Source organism: Fukomys damarensis, unplaced genomic scaffold, assembly GCF_012274545.1.
Source record: "Fukomys damarensis isolate Sample0158 unplaced genomic scaffold, DMR_v1.0_HiC HiC_scaffold_39, whole genome shotgun sequence".
Classification (NCBI taxonomy): Eukaryota; Metazoa; Chordata; class Mammalia; order Rodentia; family Bathyergidae; genus Fukomys; species Fukomys damarensis.
In genome coordinates, this window is record NW_022900951.1 from 32,743,197 (window position 1) to 32,762,822 (window position 19,626).

At 36.9% G+C, this 19,626-nt stretch overlaps 1 protein-coding gene across 1 annotated transcript in view; it reads left to right on the top strand.

The window, feature by feature from the left end:
• Positions 1 to 19,406: 19,406 nt before the first annotated feature.
• Positions 19,407 to 19,626, top strand: part of LOC104870521 (cytochrome b-245 heavy chain) — a 30,891-nt gene continuing 30,671 nt past the window's right edge. Inside the window, exon 1 of the mRNA XM_010636194.2 lies at positions 19,407 to 19,517. Coding sequence (XP_010634496.1) covers positions 19,473 to 19,517 — 45 coding nt within the window. The 5' untranslated portion in view covers positions 19,407 to 19,472. The remainder of the gene's footprint in view (positions 19,518 to 19,626) is intronic.

Genomic DNA, 19,626 nt, shown 5'->3' on the forward strand with positions numbered 1-19,626 from the left:
TGAAATAAGCACTCATCCTTCATTCTTCCTAGCTTCTAGTAGTTGCTGGCAATCCTTGGCATTCCTTGCCTTACAACACTTCAGTCCCTCCCTTTATCATCACATGATGTTCTCTTCGTGTGTCTTCCTATTCTCTTTTCATAAGGACACAAGTCACATTGGATTAGTCCATCCTATTCCAATACAACCTTACCTTAATTAAGTACATCTGCAATTATTTATTTCTAAATAATTATACATTCTGAGGTACTGGTGTTTAAGACCTTGACATATCTTTTTAGTAGACACGATTCAAACCATAGTAGTATACTCTTCCCATTTATTGGCTTTTTCTGGCTAATAACTCCACTTATTTTTCAGATATCATCCTTGTTATCAATTCTAGGGAATCTTTCCTCGTCTGTAAGAGCTGGTTAAGCCCCACTCTAATGTGAAAACAAGATGTCATGAGTTACTGAGTATGGAACAATTCCATTACAAACTTTGATTTAGTGACCTTAATGTGAATGGGATTCTCCTTTATCATGAATATAATAGCAGCACACCAAATCATGATAGTAACTTTACCATGTACTAGTTACTTGTCTCTAAAACAAATTATGAAATTAAAATGAACCAGAAATTGAAGTGCTTTCATGATTTCCTGTCAATTTTTCATGACTATTTCACTTTATATATCAGTATTACTTATCTTTTTTAGATACCAATAGGTTTTTTTTCCTTTTTATCACTTATAAACTTGTGGCCATACCATTGTTCCCATGTTTAGATATTACTGGTTTAGCCACTTACTAGAATCAAGATCAGTATCTACAAATCCCAGATAAAATAATCTGATTGGCCCAGATTGGGTTAGATCTAAGTTGTAGACCAACCAGCAATGGACAGGGATAAGGTTATGCATTTCAAATGTAGCTTCTAGAGCCATATTTCTGTGTATATATGTATAGTAGGGTTCTGTGAAAGGTGGTGTTATCATATAAATATGAAATGTCCCCCAAAGGCTTATGTATTTAGAGGCTTGAATGAAGCATGGAGGATCAGTTGTTCAGAGGTGGGGCCTAGAGAGATGATTGGATCATAAGGTTGCTAACCTCAATGGACTAATCCATTGATGAGTTAATACCTGGATCAGGCCATATTTAAGCTAGACACAGGCAGATCTGAATAGCATTGAAATCACTGTATAAACAAAATTCTATGAGATGCTGAATATGAAATAAGTACCTTATGAACTTCCCTGTTGTCTCACATACCATACTGTATGTCAATTGCCTATGAACACTTCTGCAATATCTACTGTGTTATAAGTTTCATAATGAATGAGAGGACCATTGAGAGGATTGTCATGGCAACTTTTGGTTCCACAATACTTGGTGTGATACAATGATTGCATTAATTGTTCCAAAGAATGACTTCCTTCCATTCACACATATTTGCCTCTAATTTTATAGTACCTTCCTACTCTGAGTCATTGGCCAGATGATTTGGTTTGGCTAACAGACTGTTAATGAATGTGGTATAAACCTATGTTTGAAAATCCCATTTATGTCTCCACATGCTCTTTTGTATGATTGGGCTGATGTACTCTTCCACCTTTGCCTCAACAAAAGAATATGACTGGCTTAGCTTGCTGGAAGGATAAGAGAAAAACTCATGAGAAGAATCAAGGCCATCTTAGATCAGCATTTCAAATATATGAAAGAGTTTAGCCAGGATCAACAGAGCCATCTATCCTACACAGAGATGACTAAAAATACATAAGTGAGTCTAGGGAAGGCCAACAAAACAAAAATAAAAACAAACACCTAGAAGACAACCCACAGATCTAAGATCAATAATAGCATGATTAATATTTTAAGCCAAGATGACCTGGAGTAGTTTTATGCATCATTTTTATAACACTAGATGATAACTACATCTAACCCTGCAAGTGCTTTTTCACAAAACCTCTTAAAATAAATTTTCTCAACCAAAATTATAGCATAATTACTTTCTCTGCTTTTTGTGAAATTATCTATTGATTTTAGGCTACTTTTCTTTTTATCGTTTCTCAAAACTCATCAGTGAAACTTTAACACTGTAATTTCCTTAGTTCTTACTTGTTAATTTCCAAAGTGTCTCTCCTTTTTCTAAGTACTGTGATAAATGTATTTTAAAAATAAAGTCTCCCTTTTTTCTTTTTCTTTTCACAAGTGCCTCTTAGCAGTTTAATTTTCATCTTCCATCTGGGTCCTGATCATATTCTTAAACACTTTTATGCCAGAATTATCTCATACTGGCTTGTGGAAGCTAATTGTTAAATTTTCAGAAATTTTATGGATTTAACATTAAATGTGACCATCCTTAAAATTGAGCTACGGTGGAAATGTATACACCATAGAGATTTGTAAGTGCTACAAATCAAGGCTGCTTTCCCAAATTGAGAGAGCCAGTTTTTAAATATTTATAAGCACACCATTGTCTATGCTCCATATTTTCCTTTCATTTCACCTTTTATCAGAGATGTAGATATATTGTTCAAGGAGTTGGAGTATTAAACGGAGGCAGGCTAGGGTAGTAGAATCTCTGGAAATAGTAAGTAGTAAATTTGATTTCCTACACATCTGAGTGTCATGGATGTGCCAGTTTCTCCAACACTGTTTCTGAAGACTGGTCCCTCCTACCTGAGAAAGGGCATATGTAGTTGTATATTACCCAAATTCTAGCACTTACTTTCTCTTCGTGAGTGTTATAATGAAAACATGTCAACCCTTAGCCTCCCAGCCTTTGAAGCCCCTCCTTGTGTTTGAGAAATCCACCGTGTTGGATGATGAAAATCTGAAGGTTTATTCTCTTTGATCCTTGGCAGCTGGAGACAAAGCAAAAACATAAGAACATTCTCCCAGGACTTTGTAGTAATGAGAAGAATGGGGAGAGTTTGAAACTCATTCCACTGGCCATGTTGGTGGCAGCTGCCACATATCCAGATTTTCTCCACTGGTATCACCTTGGCTTTCTGGCAACTTGGCTTCCCTCTGTTCTTGCCTCTCCCGCCTTCCTATAACTTCTTCAACATATGGCACACTTGCTGATAAGTTATGTTTTAATAGAGTTAATAAAGTCACCTGTTATTTGTAGCTAAGGGCTCTGACTCAAAAGAGCAATGTGCTGAGAAACGCACAAGGATGCTGCCAGTAGATAACAGGCCCATGAAGTGAATGTTGCTGCTGCCACCAGGATGTATGTGCCTGGTTTATGCAGCCAGACTTGCACTGAAGGGCTTAATTCAGTTGAATGGAGTGTAGGTCACTGTCACGTTCAGTTATGCTTTTTCTGTAATATGTGATCTCTTTATTTACATAACAAAAGTAAAATTAAAGCATATTGTACTGAAATAAGATATCTAATTTAGAGAAGACATGCACTTATTAAAACTCAAAACAATGAGGCCAACCTTTTCTCACTAATTTTCAAGTATTCTGAATCAGAGCTCGACCTTATATTTTCCCCACCCCAACTGCCTTTCTGAGTACATGGAAATCACTATTTCTTAGTTGCACACTCTCTGAATGGGTTTCTTTGGCTTCTTAACCCTTAAACAAGCTTGTAACAAAAGCACCCGTACCATTATCCTTTGATCTAGTAAAAAGGAGATGCAATAATGATTATATTTTCTAAATGTCTTATATTGGAGAAATAGCCAGACTTTGCCTCTTGTGATGTTTAGAAGAAAGAATCCAGATCTCTTTTATTTGTATCCTTTCTTTCTTGTGGCCAAACAGAAGCAAATACGCTTGGTAGCAGGGTCTTTGTGAACAGAACATAAAGTTCTTTTTGTTTTCTAATCAAAAGTAAGCACTGCACCTGCCTGGCAATTGCAAGGTCTTGAGTTCAATTCCTGGTACCGAAAAAAAAAATAGTAAGCTCTTTTACACAGGTTTGTTAATTTTGTTTTTATTTCTGGAGATTTCTTTTTAAATATAAATTAGTTTTCTTTTGCAATTATATAAAATATTGCACTTTCCAATTTAAATCCATAAAACAAGACATAGTCAAAAAGCAATATTTGAGAAAGTTGACCCCTTTCTTACAGAAATGCTAGCATTTTATATACACATATATGTGTGCGTGCATTTCTCCACCTATGCATAACTGTTAAAGTCGTAACTAAAATTTAACTTACTCCCAAATATAAAAAATTTGAAGAAGTGAAATGATATAAAACCTAGAAGTATACCATAAAACATTACATCAGTACAGAATTTGTAATTACCTACATAACCACTTTTATTGATGTTTTTGTTTCTTGCATGGCTTCAAGTTATGTTTAGTGTCCTTTCATTTCAGCTAAATTACTCCTTGCAACATTTCTCTAAAGCAGATCTTCTAGTGGCTCACTCCTTCACATCTTCATTATCTGGTAATGTCTTTATTTCTCCATTTTGAAGGATAGTTTTGACTATGGAATAGATTTTTTTTTCCATTCAGTGCTTTAAATATACCATCCCACTTGGGGATTTTTGAGATTCTTAGATGTATAGGTATCAAATTTGAAACCATTACTTCCTCAAATATTCTTTCTGTTCCTTTTCTCTCCTATCCTCTGGAATTTCCACTGTGTGTATATTACTATGTTTGGTGGTGTACCACAGCTCTCTTAGGCTCTTCTTTTTTCATCATTCTATTTTTTACTCTCCCTCAGACCTAACTTGTGTTCACTGATTTTTTGTCTGCCTTCTCAGATCTGCTGTTGAGTCTCTCTAGTATATTTGTTTTATTCCTATTATTGTATTTCTCAGGCACAAAGTTTCTATTTGGTTAATTTTTATAATTTCTTCTTTATTGATAGTCTTTCTGTGTTGAAACACATTTTTACTGGTTTTCTTTAGTTCTTTGTTCATATTTTTCTGTTAGCCCTATGAGATTATTTGTTTGCTTGTTTGTTTGTTTTTTGGTGCCAGGGATCAAACTCAGGACCTTGTGCTTGCAAGGCAGGTGCCGGCACCACAGATCTAAATTCCCAGGCCTGTGAGATTGTTTTAAGAGTGTTGGTTTAATGTCTTTTTTTTCCATTCAAATTTATTGGTACTTTTTAGGTATAGAGTACAGTTAACACTCATCCCAGTTAACACTGGGATCTTATATCTTTACATGAAGTATCTCGTTTCTTATTTTTCCCCCATACCCCTGCCCTCCCTTCACCCCCCCACCCTTCCCCATTGATTTAATGTCTTTATATAGTAAGTCCAATATCTTTGCTTCCTTGGGAATACTTTCTCTTAATTTCTTTTATCTTTGCATGCCTTATAATTTTTTGCTGAAAACTGGACATTTTGAATACTACAATGTGGTTATTCAGATTTTCTTCCCTTCCCAGGATTCTTGTTGACTGCAATTGAGTACAGTTTGTTTGCTTGGTGACTTTCTAGATCAATATTCATGGCCATGAGTGCAACATAAGGTTTGTTTTGCTTTCGTTTTTTTTTTTTTTTCGTCTTTTTATCTTGGTGCCAGGAATCAAGCTCAGGGCCTCATGCTTGCAAGGCAGGCGCTATATTGCTGGAGCTACATCCCTAGCCCAAGATTTATTTTCTTTTAGCTGAGTGGTCAATTAGTCATTTGACAGATTTCCTTTAATTCTTGGAGCCAAAATTTAAAAACAGAAACAAGAAAAGGAAGAGATAAAGAGAAAACAAAAGAAGAAAAACATTTTCTTCAGGTCCTTGAAGATTGGTTCTATGTTGGGGTGCTCCTTCAACCTCCACCCAAGTGGTTTATAATCTTGACCTAACCTTCATTTCCTTCCTGCTGTGAACTTAGAAATCAGCCAGAACTGGAAGCTTAGGTTCTTCTTAGGTCGTTTTTGAGCACACACCCTTTCCTTAAACTGTGTGTGACATTCTAGTTCAGCTGATCTACACAGGGGCTTTTCAAAATGCTTCTTACCCGAAAGCATGTCACATCCTAGTTTTTTGTTTGTTTGTTTGTTTTGTTTGGCCAAATTTCAGTGTGTCCATTGTTTGCTCCAATTTTTTTTTTTTTGCAAAGAATTTTATACCAGGTGGCAGTGGCTTGTTTTTATTGTTTTTGAGGGAGGATTTTGACATAAGCACTTCTGCACTGTGAGAGAGTTCTAAACTGTGAGAGACAAAAGTGATGCACTAAGGTGTCGGTTCTTCAGTGAATCCCGAGGTAGGTCAAGACAAACATTATTTCTTGTGAATAATGACTACTCTGTTCCTTTCAGAACTGCATAAGCACAGTGGAAATGATGGCTGTTGTCTTCAAGATCACTGCCCCATTTGAAGAGGGATGGAATTAAAGGTGTATTTAAATGCCACAAAACTTCCTTTCTGTGTTTCACTGGCTTTTCCCCTAGTTAAGTAAAACTTTCATGATCTTTCAGAGTTCTGATAAGTTTATCCTGTTTCTCCCAAACTTTTCCATAATTCTGAGGATGGACAAACCCCAGAATTCCTAACTTTATCTGTGTAACTAGTAGCTCGGGCTATAATAACAAAGTACCATTGACTGTGTGGTTTAAAAACTAAAAATTAATTTTCTCAGAGTTTTGAAGGCTAGAAGCCCAGAGTCAAGGTGCTGTGAAGATTGGTTTCAACGGAGACCCTTTTCTTGGCTTACAGATGGCCACATTTTCTTTTTCTTTTTTTCTTTTTTTTTGGTACCGGGGATTGAATTTGGGTCCTTGAGCTTGCAAGGCAGACGGCAGAACCACTGAGCTAAATCCCAGGCCCACATTTTCCCTATGTCCTCATGTGATTTCTTTGTGCGTGCTATGAAAGAGAACTTTCTGTTGTCTCTTCCTCATTATTTTCTACTCCTCCTCCCCCCCTCCTCCCAGGACCCCAGGGCTTATAAGCCAGGCACTTTACTGAGGCAAGAGATTAAGGCATGGTGAAGTCTGGCTAGGAAAGTACGCATGACATATTAATTACAAAATCCCAGCGGGGTGTGGCGGACTGCCTGGGGAAGTGGGTATGACCTGCTAGTTGCAAAATCTCAGGACATATGCACAGAACAGTTCACGAACCCCGAACTTAGACTTTTTACAAGAACTCGAGCAGGTCCTAGACTTGATATCAGCTTGAGGAATAGTGATACAAAAAGCACAGTTGATATTGAGCTCTTTGCTACTGTGTGCTCTCACTGTAGTTTACCCTCACACTGTAGGGTGTACTTCTTTTCATACTCTTACTTGGCCCAAATTCACTCTGCAGAGCCTGTTTATTACCATTTGTTCTTATCTTGACCAATTTGTTCAGGAAATAAACCTAGAAACCACCTCTGGAAAGAGACTCTAGAACTGCAGAACTTGATAACATGACCACTTACTTAGCTACACTCCCAGCCTCTTTCTCTTCTCATAAGGAAACTAGTTCTATTGGATTAGGACCCCACCCTCCTGACCCTCCTGCCTCCTAAACAATCTACCGCCAAATATAGTCACATTGAGGATTAGAACTTCAATATATGAAATAAAAGGGATACAGTGCATTCTATTATACCAGCATATTTGCTGTCATCATTTTTTACTTCAATTTTTTTCAAAATAAAAGCTTCTCCCAACAAGGCTTTACTTCTTTCTTCCCTTGGAAGGATTTCTTGTAAGACTAGTTACAAGGAAGATTGATGGGTGGGGAAAGAGTATTTTTTAATCTTATATATTGGGAAGCAGCAGAGGAGAAGGGAGATAAAAAAATATTTGGAGAAAGAAACGATACCTACCATGCTGTTATTTAACAGAATAAATTATTCTAGGAAAATGTGCACTGGAGACAGGCAGAAAGTGCCTCATTTTCACTCTGGATTTGCATTGCTAACTGTTTCTCTTTAATTTTTGTTTGTTTTTTAAAAAATCAACCATAACAATTTACTGTATTCGCTGCCGGGTTCCAGCCTCGGCGAAAGTTCAGGTCCTGAGGAGGAGGGTTGGAGTCAGCACCTGTGAAGGAATGAGACACACTCTGTATGTATGAGGTGCTGTGCCTTTCGAACATGGGAGGACTTCTTTATTTATATCACATGGAAAAGGTTACATATGGATATTGGCATATGTTTACAATTTCTAGATAAAAACTTTTAAGGTTATTTTACCAATAAACTGCAGCATATACCTATTCTATTATTGTATTTTCCGGGAACATTTTATCTATTGCCTCAGCTATTATTAATCAAACAATTTCCCAGGAAAAGCCTAAATGAAAGCAAAATCAAAAGAACAATCCAAGCTTGCCACCTCTTTTCAAAGTTCATATGTCTATTTCAGCTACAATGGAAAGATAGCGGTCAACTCTTGGGAGGGCACTAGGTTTTAATAAAGAACTACTGTGATTACTCAAGTTCTTGGTTCAACTTTTATTTTATATAGTCAGAAAGTATTTTGCACTCAATTAAGCCTTTCTATAATAACTATTCAGCTGCCCCAGTGCATAGACATTACTGTGCTCCTGAGCATTTCATTCTTTCTGCAAAGGGCAAATCTTGATACCTTACTCATTTTTCATCTTTCCACACCATTCTAACTCCATCTCTGTAAGCCCCAGTGTAGGAAAGGGGGCGGGGGTTGCCTAGTGGCCAGGAGATCACTCCACAACAAATCTTTGAGCACCTTTCTGGGATCCCTATAAGTAATTGGACGCTCGGAAGAAAGCTGAGGGGCTTTTGTCTGAGTGAAATCCTCAATTACTGAAAACCTGGAAACCCCTTCAAAGAAAGCCCCTGGATCAGTGGTCGCGCTTAGGGGCTCAATGACTGACGCAACGGACACATATTTCTCAGAAGTAACTTGTACAGGTTTCCTCATTTAAACAAAATTTCCTGTATTTACGATTGAGCCAATCCAAAGTGCAAGCAAAAATAAAAGCCGGAGCAATGCGTTCATCCTGAGGCCCGTCATTGCTGGAACTTTGTCAAGCAGCAACAGAGGAGCTGTGGGCCTCATCAATTCACCTACACTCTGACATTGCTCGTCATTCAGCCATACTGCTAGGTATTTTATGAGAGTTTTATGACTTAAGGTAACATGTACCACAATTCTATGTATAATTTCCACTTTTGATGGACACCTTTCTTTTTTTTAAGCCCAGTTAACACTTTGGAAACTAAACTGCACTGTCAAAATGACATTTGAGCAATTATATATGTGTAGTTATATTTAAACTTCAAAAACATAAAATACTGTAAATGTCCCCCATAGTCATTAATGTTTTAAAAATGCATTTTTCATTTCCACCAAATCATTTACTTTTGTGAAAAATTGTTAACTGTTCTAGCCCTGAGAAAGTTAGCAAAGAAAATGATTGTGGTCTCTGAATTATATAAATGTCTAACTTGATTCTAAATAGTCTCACTTCCTTGAACTGAGAGCAAGCAGTATTCACACTGTATACCACTAGTTTCAGGTTTAGTGTACAGATACTTTCTCCCATCCATGAAACAAACTTCATAATTCATGTGAATATTAACTGACTTTCTTAGAATTATTAATTACTTAGATATTCAATCTCAGAAAGTATTTCCATAAAGCTTACAAATGGCCACAAATTAATAACTGTACTGCATTAAAATACATAAATGTTACTTATCTGATTTATTTTTACACTGAAGCCACAATTAGCAAAGTAGAAAGTACACATGTAGGATAATTTTTATTCTTGTATTCTTGGTCCACTTCATCTGCAATGGCTGACTTTGTCTCGCTAAACCATTATTTTAACAGTAGTTTCAGTGTGGTGGTGCTCGCCTATAATCCCAATATTCAGGAGGCAGAGGCAGGAGGACTGCCTTGAGTTTGAGGCCAGCCTGGGCTATATAGCAAGACCCTGTTTCAAAAAGAAAACAAAACGACAACAACAACAAAGTATTTTCTTTAGAAGTGGTACAGCAATCCTCTTGTCTGAACTTTAATAAAGTATTGAAATATTTAAAAAATCTTTTATTGGGTATGACTCATATGTGGAAAATGAACTCTACCTTCCTGCTTATAATCAATTCTTCAGAGTTCTACAATCTTCTTCCTTTTAATGCCAAATCACTACAATTCAAACCCCCAGAGGATCCCTGGAAGCCTACTGTCTTTCCCAAGTATCATTACAGCTTTTCACACTATTTGTATCCTCCTTTGTCTCTTTCTATTCCCCTGGGTCACCTCTGCCATGTTCTCATTATTCCTTCTTGCTGTCTCAGCCCTCTCTGGGCTACTTCATTCTGTGACCAGTTTCTGCCTTTTTCCCCAAGATGATCATTTATTGAAGACGGAACCTATGCTATGCTTCTTAGTCATCTTTACTGAACACAAACAATATAAAGGAATTGTAATACAGGACAGGGAACATCCGCAAGCACAATTGTATATCCCTGTTCTCTAATGTCATCACCGTGAACATGAAACTTGTTTACTGGCCATAATAACTCTTGGACCAGACAATCTCTCCAACCCGTGGATCTATTCTTCAACTGTGTGAAAACCACTTCTAAGCACCATGCACAGTCTCACAGTGCAAGCCTCAACTAGGCGATGTTTCTCCAGTCAGGAACATTGCTTTTTCATTTCACTATGCTGAAGAGTTTAGCTCTTCTCTGAATCAACCTTTAATCCTTAGATCAGGCAAAAAGCCCTTCAAGTGCTTCCTTTCACAAAAAAGCAAATCAATTTTGCCCCCAACTTTTAAATTTTTATTTATTTATTTATTCATTTGGTAGCAGGAATTGAACCTTGTGCTTGTGAAGCAGGCGGTGGCACCATTGAGCTAAATCCCCAGCCCTGCCCTCAACTTTTATTTTTGAAAATGTTTTTATCTTATTGAGTTTATTGGTACTTTTAAAGTATGCAGCAGAGTTACATTCGTCATTGGTATCTTGTACCTTTACATGACAGATCTTTGTTCTCACTTTCCCCCGTACCCCAGCCCTCCCTTCAACCCCTCCCCCCTTCCCTATTTACAAAGACTTTATTTCCATTTTTTCCTTTTCTCATATTTTTTCTTGTCCCCTATTTCCTTTTCCCTACCTTTTCCCCTTCCCCTACACCTTTAGCCTTTTTCTTCCTATTTCACATTAGCCCTCAACTTTTAAAGCAAGTGCCCCCAGTGAAGATAGTTTCTAAAATGTCAGATTTTAAAAACAATATTATTTTAAAATAATTTAAACATACAGAAGAGTTACAAGGATACTACAAAGAAATCCAGTGTATCGTTGGTCCAGAGCTATCAACTATTAATACATAGGCACATTTACAATGAGCATTCTCACTCTCTATGTCGTTTTTTCAGAATCATTTCAGAATAAAGTTTTCTTAAAAACTTTAACATATACTTCCTAAGAGAAAGGTCATCACCAATGGTGTTACAAACCAACATCTTGTGCCTTCTGATATGATACTCACATAATAGTATCAAAAAGACTAAACCAAAAAAAATGTATAACCAGAATCTAGCTATGAACAAATATCAGACACATCTTAAATTAGGAAAATCCTACAAAATAACTGTCCTGCAGTCTTCAAAGATGTCATGAAAGAATATAGAAGCCAAAACACTGGCCCAGGTTAAAAGAACTCAAAGATACATAACAAATGGGTTCCATGTATGGTCTTAGTTTGGATCTGGACCAGGATGAAAAAAAATCACAAATAAAGAGCATTATTAGGACAGTTGGCAAACTCAGAATAAAAACTGCAGATGAGTTAATAATATTGTATCTATGTGACAGTTTCTAATTTTGGTAATTGTATTATGGTCATGTATGCTAGAAGATTGGTGCATTTGAATGTATGTGTTCGCATGAAACATCTTCAATTTCTCGCTAGATATATTTCCATGAAAATATCAAGGGAGATAGACCTCAGGGCATATGCAATACATAAGCCTGTTTTCTTGGAGAGAATCCTATTGCAGTCTCAGCATTCCTAGGAAAGCTAACATTTGAAACTCTCACCGGGCTAGCACTTAAATTCCTACCTAACAGCTCCACAAAGATGAGCCTTTGCCAACTGCCTAAGGGGAGACTATGAGCACTCAGATACATCTTGGGGCAAGGAAAAATGATGTATGAGATGAAAAGTCAGAGATTTTCACCTTCAGTTGTAGCTTAAAATGAAATAAACTGGTCATAGGTACCTAGCATCTCCTGTTCGAGACACATCTTCAAGTTTCTTGGACTAAGAAGGTTCTACATGTATGTGGTAAATTCAGGAACCTGTAAGCAATAGCTAGGCTGCCAGGATACTGGAAACTAAGGGTGATTCTGATTGCTTCTGTGAGAAAGATCTATACTGAACATTGAAAAATGAGAAGAGAATGATAGAATTCAAGTTAAAGGCCTTGGAACAGCCATTGACACATGTAAAGTGGTATTATTATTTACAATGGAGCCCTAGCTTTATATAATGGTTCTGGTGACTCAAATAAGCAGAGATATATCAAGCAGCCCAGACTCAAATCCCAGGTTTGGTGTCAAGTAGTCAAATAGTAGGCAAGTTACTTTGTCTCTCTGGATTTTATCTCTCATCTATGGTATTTGAGCTTTCTATTTCTGCTATAATGTCATCACAAACTGGCTTAAACAACAAAAATTGATTTTCTTCCAGTTTTGGAGGTTAGAGATATTGAGTCAGCCTCACTGGACTAAAATCAAAGCATCCACAGATGTGCATTCTTTTTGGAGGTTCTAGAGACTTCCTTGCCTTGCCTTTTACAGATTCTGTAACTGCACTCCTTGGCTCATAACCCTTTTCTCCATCTTTAAAATCAGCAACATAGCATCTTCTCTCCTCGTAGGCCTCCTCTTCCAACCTCACATTTCCTTTCTCTGGTTTTGGTCCTCCCTCCCTCTAATAAGGATCCTTCTGATTATATTGGGCTCGCACTAGCCTATTGTAATGCCCTCATGTCAAATTCCTTAGCTTATTCAGATCTGTAAAGCTTCTGTAACCATGTAAGGTAGCATATTTGCAAGTTTTTGAGATGAGTACCTAGACACATTGGTGACTGGGGAGATAGTTTTCATCCTACTACAAGTGGATATGATCATTTTACAAACTTTATGGAGTGGTTGTGAAAAATTAATAATAAAAGCATACCAAGCATGTATAAAATGCCTCATAAATGTTAACTGTTGTTAATAAGAACAAGTTTAGGCTGTAAAAATAGATTGCTTTCCAGAAAAAAGGAAGTAAGCCAATTTACCACAAAAGGCATACTGAAAAGTTTTAAATTAAAATAGATGTATTTTGTCAGTTTCTTCTTCATTTTGATGAATTAAAATATACAAATCACATTTAACATAAAGATTTTAAAATGTGAACTTCATCACTAGACACTTTCATTTTCTGTTAAGCAAAATGCCAATTAAAACTACGCTCTGCATGCCTTTACTTGCACAGATCAGTAAATTATCCCTCCCTTTCTGAATGTCTCTTCTTTTATTTTGTTATTTTCTCTGCTGAAAAGGAGGTAGAATATCTGAATTCTATTCTAGCAATATTATTTTTTTTTAACCTTTGAGCCTCTGGTTATGGAAATAAAATTAGGTTTCATTACAGCATATTGTAGTAAAATCCTTTCTTAATATAAGTAGCAGAAACCTAGTTTATACTATTTCATAATGCAGGGACTAGTAGTATTGGGAGTTTTTGTCTTATATTCCTGTATTAAAATATGGCAATGTAAAAATACTAAAGGAAAAGTGGGAAGGGGAGGGGAAAGGAAATAAGGGAAAAGAAAAAAATGTGAAAAAAAGGAAAAAATGGAAACAAAGTCTTTGTAAATAGGGAAGGGTGAAGGGGGTGAAGGGAGGGCAGCTATATGGGGAAAAATAAGAATCAAGATATATCATGAAAGGTACAAGATCCCGATGATGAATGTAACTGTATTATTTGCTTTAAATATACCAATAAAGTTAATGGGGGAAAAATAGAAAATAAAATACGACAATGTGGTCACAGATCTAAGTTCAAAAATGAAATTCTTACTAACCTACTGTCAACACCTATGGGAATTGTCTTAGTAAAGTGAATCATTATTCCCAAGGTTACTCGGGGTCGTTCTGCTTCAGGATTTCCCACAGAATGGCTGAGGCCTTATCATGACTGTATAATTCAATTTCTCCTGAGTCCCACCCTTTCTTTTATCTTTACTTCCCTTCCCAAGATATTCACCTCCAAGAACACTTCCTCATAATAAACTCCTGAATACTAATCTTCATCTCAGAGTCTGCTTCTCAGGAGTCTCAGTTTGCAAGAATAACACCTCCAAATGTCACAGGCAGATAGAATTTAAGAATTCAAACATTGCCATCATATATGCCTCCAAATGCCCCCATCCTTACTTAGTTTCTAACTCTGATTTTGATTCTGTTCATGCTGACAGAATTCTCATGCAGCTTTTCAGCACAAGGTAGCAGAGATGGCCTAGGGCAGCACTAGGCTACATCACTGGCACAGAGAGAAACGCTTGGCATTCTCTCCTACAGAGTCCCTAATAACTCCTTCCTCTACATGAAAAAATAGCTAATTGATTTTGTTCTGGCCAAGTGTTCACACCTGCAAAACTCTCTAGGGGGATGAATACTTCTCAGTAGTCATCCTTAGTCAGGGAATGTGGGTCTGCATCTTCCATAGGAACAGATAAAATGGAGCATGAGTTCTGGAAAGATACAGGATGCACAGAAGAGTTACAAAAGGATAAAAACCTACTTTACAGCACCATCAAGAACAAAAATCACAGAGAATATTCATGTAGCAACACATCTCCTTTTCTTCAGCAACTTCTCAGCTTGGAATAATTAGGAACCTAATTTTAAATTTGAGCTATCAGGAAGGATTTACTTTCGGGACGCAATTAGCGAATTTTCTGAAAACTGAGGTCTGTTTCTCCTCTCTGTCCTTTTGCTCAGTCCAAGGTAACTAGGATGCAATTACAAGCCTAAAACAGTTAGCCATTACTGTCTATTGAGGCAGGTGAGTACATGCTTATTTTCACAACAGTCCAACTTGACACCAACATGTAAGAGGCAGTAGAAACCAAACGGATTGAGAAAAGATAAGTCAATAGGTGATGCATAGAGTTTCATTTTTCTTGTCTAATCAATGCCAGTCAACCAATTTTTTTGCACGTTTATCAACTTGTTTTGTCTTTAAAGAGCAGTGTACAATGCGCCTTTTTTCCTTTTTTCTCAACACCTTACTGTTTTTTGTTTGTTTTCGTTTATTAGTACATGTATGTAATACATAATGCTTACATTCTTTGTGAGCAGGTGGCACATGTCCATAACACATCGTAATTCCTTTTTTCATCCCCTTTCCCTTCCTTCCTCACCTCTACCTATCCCTTGATCCCTGTATTTTCTTTTTGTACACTTTTGCAGTGCATAACATTTACATTCTTTGTGTGAAGTTGGTACATGTACATAATATTGCATATAGGTAAGTTAATTAGATATCTTGCAGGCAGTTAGACAGGGCTGCCCTCAAGGAGCCAACACAGAAAGCCAATGTGGAGGACAATCAAGACACATTCACTGAAGGCCAGAGCTGTAAAAAGAGAAATTACTATACTTTTGTGCTTCCCCTGGGGATAAATAGCAGTAACTGATAATCTAAATAGGTATCAATCACCTGGGTGGGGGACCAAGGTCTTAACCCAGCCTTTCCAAGAAACATCCCAAACCCCCACCCTTACTGCAAATCCTTGTATGCTTGCTATGTGACTTGTACCCCCCCATTTGACCCCCATTTAATCAATGTTACCTGGGTGACTATACTTGTAATCTTATTGGTTGGTCATGGTTTTGCCCCACCTCATGCCCACCTTGTAATTTTTGATTGGGTCTTACAGCATTGTCCCACTTTGTACCCGCCTCACACATGGCTTTGCTGTATAAAACATCTATGAAAAGTGGAGTGGGCAACCCACTTTCCGGTTCCCCTTCTGTCTCTCTTAGACAAAAGCTTTCTTTCCCTCAATAAATTTTTCCTACTCTTAACTTCATTGTTCCTAGAATTCAGTCTTCAATTTTAGAGAACACAAACTTGCATTTCAGATATCTAGCAGGTTTGGGAGTTACATCCCTTCCCCCTATATCAATAGCACATCTCAATTCTTTTTTTAATCCCTTATCCATTACCTCCTTACCTATACCTCTATTTTTGATCCCCTCCCCCATTAAGAATGATCTGTCTCCCTACTTATATTATTTATCTTTTATTTTACTCTTTATTTTTTACTCTGGATTTCTCATATAAGGAAAAAATGTGATATTTAAATGTATGTGTCTAATTTATGCCAGTGAGGTTGTGGGGAAAAAGAGCTATCTTTCACCATTGGTAGGAATGTAAATTAGTTCAACCACTATCAAAATCAGTATGGAGAATCCTCAAAAACTATAGCTAGAAATTTCATTTGATCAATTTCTTCTGCTTCTGTGTATCTTCCTGAATATATATCTCATATTACAGAGATATATGTGTACACATGTTTAAAGCAACACAATTCATAATAGCTACATCTTGAAAGCATTCCATATGTCCACCAACAGATGATATGTGGTATTTACACACCATGGAATACTACTCTAACCAAAATAAAGATAAATGAATCATTTGTAGAAAAACAGATATACCTTGAGACCATAATGTTAATCAGATGCACAAGCTTGAATATCATGTTACATTTTTTAAAAGAGAACTTCTTTCCCATATAACAAAGATTTTACTCTATTACAACTTATCTCACTTCCTCTAGCTGTGAAACTGATTGAGGTTCCTAAGGCTCTCAAGGAACCCCTACTCACATCCCTCTGATTACTTTCATAAAGAAGAAAAAAAGCAATAGAAAGGAATGGTTAATTACCCATGGAAAATACTCATTTAAAAAGTTCCTTCTGAAAAAATTTCCATCTGAAATTGTAGAGGTAGGAAAGGGATTAGGAAAATGTTCAACGAATAGTTGTTGTTGTTGTTGTTGTGTGTGTGTGTGTGTGTGTGTGTGTGTGTATACCAGGGATCAAACTCAAGATCTCATCCTTCCCAAGCAGGCTCTGTGTCACTGAACTACATCCCTGGTGCAGCAAATAGTTTTATAGGAATGATAACATGTTATTTCCTAACATGAGTATTCATGGACCCCTTCTCATTGCCTCTCTAGTAGAGCAAATACTTCAAGAGATAGATGAAAAACTGAAAAAGACTTGAAGACTTAAATAGGACAAGGAAAATGAACTATTAAGGAGGAAAATGAAAAGGGAGGAAATTACGGAATAGAAGACTTCTCATTGAATTTGAAAGACCATGACGACCGGCAATCATCCTTGTGAAGGAATTTGGGAATGGCAGAGAAAATAGGTCTTTAAAATGTTTTACTGCTCTTTAGGCATATGTGGCTCAATTCTTTAGTTACATGAGAAAATATGTACATATTTTTATGTTTTATTTTAGTCAAAGTCCAGTTAGAGAAACAGAAACTACCATATTTCAACAAACGGAATTTCATGTCAGGAAATGGTTGCATGGATGATGGAAAAGTGGAGAATCCCAAAAGTGGGTGCAGAAAGATGAACCACGGGAAGTGGTTACCACCCTCAGAGTTGGAGAGGAACTGGGAGGAGGTGGTGTAACTCCAGCTTAGCAACCAGAGCCATCTGGCAAGATCTAGATCTACAAGAGTGTTAGTCAGCAGGAACTCATGGCAGAGAGAGAGGCTGGCTAGTGAACACAGCAAAGCAAGGAAAGCCTGAGGAATAGATTACAGAGCAAGGAGGCACATAACTCCCACATGTTTGTTTTGATTGTTCAGCTATGTTTCTTTGAATTGGTATTTATCGGGAATGGAGCCAGTTGGACAATTTCCCTTTGTATGAGTAAAATGTGCTCTAATTGGCATGGAGTAGATCAGAGTTGAGTACTTCTTGAATATTATAAAGCGAGAAACCATACTGCTTTACTACTTGTCATAATTCCATAGGCTGTCTCAAGTAGTTTGTAGATAGCAACCAAGAGACTTTATTTCTCTTTTATTCCTTTGCTACTATCTACTACTCCAATTTATTTATTTGTTTGTTTGTTTGTTTGTTGGTACCTGGGATTGAACTCAGGACCTTGCACCACTGAGCTAAATCCCCAGCCCTCCAATTTATTTTTTAATCTATTAGCTATAGCTATTGTACAACTACCCTTGTTAGTTATCTTTGATCGTGTAATAGATTTAAACTCTTTCCTTCAGGTCTTTTTCATATCTTGAAGACTGGGTAGCAGCCAGGGGGTAGCAATGCTGCACCTAGTTTTGGTATGCCCTATGTGTGACATACTTTAGGTTTGACTGTAGGTTTGACTACGTTTATACACTTAGCATAGAAGATGCCATGTCAGGGGCTGGGTATGTAGTTCAGCAGCACAGCACCAGCCTGGCAAGCATGAGGCCCTGAGTTCAATTATTGGTACCACAAAAGAAAAAATAATAATTTGGGCTAGGCCTTTAACTCAGTGGCACCATGCCTTGAAAGCACAAGGTCCTAAGTTCAATAACCAGTACCGCAGAAAAAAAAAAAAAACAAGAAGAAAAAGATGTCATATGTGCCTGATAACATGATTGTCATCTGAGGATTTTGGTATTTTTGTTAGAGTTTCATTTCCTATAATTTTATGTACAGTGATTTAGGGTGGAGGTTGACACAATCAGGCTTTGTTTTTCTTGGTATTATGATCAAAAGCCATATTTTGGGGGTCTCACCAATTCCATTATTCCCTGGTTGTGTGACTGCATCCAAAATAACTTCACTGCTCTTGGTCTCAATTTCCTCATCTGTAAATGTAATCATAATAAAAGAACTTACTTTCAAGGGATTAAGTTGTGAGAATCAAATGAATTGACGTGTATGTGTGTGCATTATGTCTCTGTATATACACACATATGCTTTTATGATTGCTTCAACTCACAAATACATATGCACATACACATATCTAGCTTATAAAATTGGCACATAGTAAGCCTCTTATAAATATCAACCATAACTATTGTAATTGTTTTCAATGAGGCAATAAGTATCACTATAAAAGTCTGTCAGATGACATTAAACCTGTTAAATGCGTTTTATCCAACACTAATACATGGCTAGTTGAGTGACGTGAAAATTGCAGTCGGATATCTAATTAGTAAAATAGTTCACTGTGTAAAATGCATCTCATGAATAGCACTATTCATCTCTGTTGTCGAATTTGATTCGACAGTATGTAAACATGTTTTCCAATATGTTTAATGGTGATTGGATCATTATAAATATTTCTCTTGTATAATTTTTGTGGTTTAAAGATTTACACTTGTTGTGGAAAGAGGCTTCTCAGTTGACCAATGATTAGCCAATTCCTGATAATAGAAAAGGAAACTTATTGCCCCAAAGCTGCTGTTTTCATTTCCTCATGGGAGGAAGAAGCTTGATGCAGAAGAAGGGCAGACACAGCACGCTGAAGCTCTGCCACCATGGGGAATTGGGCTGTGAATGAGGGGCTCTCCATCTTTGTCATTGTAAGTACAAACAAGAGATTAAGTATGAATTCTATGACATGCTTGGGTTCTCCTAGAAGCTAAAATAGAGCAAAATGGTTTTTTGTTTGTTTATTTCAGAAACTTATTT